This window comes from Narcine bancroftii, chromosome 7, assembly GCF_036971445.1.
Source record: "Narcine bancroftii isolate sNarBan1 chromosome 7, sNarBan1.hap1, whole genome shotgun sequence".
Taxonomy (NCBI): Eukaryota; Metazoa; Chordata; class Chondrichthyes; order Torpediniformes; family Narcinidae; genus Narcine; species Narcine bancroftii.
Genome location: NC_091475.1, coordinates 170,026,377 through 170,028,226, shown reverse-complemented (window position 1 = coordinate 170,028,226; position 1,850 = coordinate 170,026,377). Strand labels below are relative to the sequence as shown.

At 36.9% G+C, this 1,850-nt stretch overlaps 1 protein-coding gene across 5 annotated transcripts in view; it reads right to left on the bottom strand.

Annotated features, from left to right (window-relative positions):
* Window positions 1–127: 127 nt before the first annotated feature.
* The window catches only part of elmod1 (ELMO/CED-12 domain containing 1), a 49,149-nt gene continuing 47,426 nt past the window's right edge, over window positions 128–1,850 (bottom strand). Inside the window, exon 11 of one of the 5 annotated variants that reach the window (XM_069891260.1) lies at window positions 128–771. In XM_069891260.1, the coding sequence (XP_069747361.1) occupies window positions 599–771 (173 nt within the window). In that variant the 3' untranslated portion in view covers window positions 128–598. Of the gene's footprint in view, window positions 772–819; window positions 1,117–1,850 lie in introns of those variants that run through there. The other 4 variants (XM_069891259.1, XM_069891258.1, XM_069891262.1 and 1 more) reach the window with 4 other exon arrangements.

Sequence of the window (1,850 nt, the reverse complement as noted above, 5' to 3'; positions counted from 1 at the left end):
AGAATATTTGATAAGCTATTTGCCACCAAACTTTCAAAACAAATTTGTGAAAATATTTGCCCTAATTGTACTTCAACTGAAGTACAATTTAAACTTACACGACTATATTTGTTGAAATGTAAAATCCCATAAAATTCTATTAATGTGTTATGCAAATTCATAATGTCTTTGATTAAAATACATTCTTCCACAATAAATATATGTATTTTTGTGCAAATGATGAAAGTTTTTAAACTGGAGGGCTTCATGGAGCAGATAACTTTTCAAAGCACAAGAGAAAAGAAGCCATGAGAGTTTATACATGAAAACATTGAAAATCGTTCTTCAAATGATAAAAAATGTAACACTCCATGCTGCCACAATATGAGCAAGTATTTATGGAGAATATCTCCTTTGTTCATGTGAATGTATCGCATGTGAAGTACTTTTTACTGTTCCAAATAGAGAACTATTCTACTTAAACAAAGCATGCATACAGTCACAATGGTCATCAGATATGCTGGTTGTGATCAATGCTGTGATTTAAATTCAGTTTCTTAAAGTCATCTCAACGACAAGTATGGAAGTGAGGCAGCAATATGACTAATGGGAAGATTATTTACATATTCATTAGAGTCTCTGATGCTGCGAAATGGGGGCACAGGGTCATGTCTGGATTGTGAAGCTGCTTTATAATCTTCTTATGGAACTTCTCTCGAACACGATTAAATTCCATTATGTCAAGAGGATCCTCTTCAATCCAGAATTTATGAAACTCATGCATCAGGTAGCCTGCATGGAACACAGGGAAAACAAACAAGATTTTCTTCTTGAAGGGAAAATGTACACTGCAATTTTATTATCATGCTCTTATTTTTTTTCCAGATACTTTGTCATAGAGCCATTCAGCATGGAACAGGTTCTTTGGCATTCTGGACTATTTCCATTTGCTTGGATTTGGCCCATATCCTTCTAAACCCTTCCACGTATCTATCCAATGCCTTTTGTAATTGTACATGCTCCAAGAGCCGCCCCAGGTAGTTGGTTTCAGATAAGAATTATCTTCTGAGTCATCGAGTTGCCCTTCAGATCCCTCTCATCTTAAATGTGTGCTGTATCATTCTAGAATCACCTATTCTGGGCAAAAAAAAAGACCATGAGCATTCTACTTATTCATGTTCCTCAAAATTTTATATGCCTCTTGAAGGATATCACTGAGCTTCCTATATTCTAGGGAATAAATGCCCATCACATCCAGTCTCTCCCAATGACACTAGCCCTCATGTCCTCATACTTGGATCCTTAAAATGAAAACAGCCAGTTAACATGAACTCTCTGATCTACTAAAATGCAGAATGTGTTAACAGGAAGACAAGTGGATACATTTACAGCAACTGAAGTAAATGCAAATTGTCAGGTTTTATACTGATTGTTGGAGAAATGGAAAAATTCTGGGATAAAGTGTATGACAGTAAAAAATTTAAATGTTATACATCGGGGTGCATATTCTGAGACACTGGGTCTGTAGATGATAATACATCTGAACAAGAGCTACATCCTCCCAGATTTGCCCATCTTGATCTGAACTTTAAAACAATAGCCAAACAACAGAGGATAATTGGCAACTATAAATTGTACCTGTACCACCAATTAGCCACAATCAGATAGAAAATTGTGATTAATGGGCTTTAATCACCTTAAAGTGTCAGCACAGCTTGCATGTTGCTGGCCTGGTTCCAAGGCAGGTATTGAAGGAGGAGTTTGGGCATAACAGCCTTTATGGGGATATCTGGGAGGGAGGAGTCACAGGTTCAGGGAGCAGGCCAGCCCATACAGAACATACAGACACACACACACATAGTGGTTATATC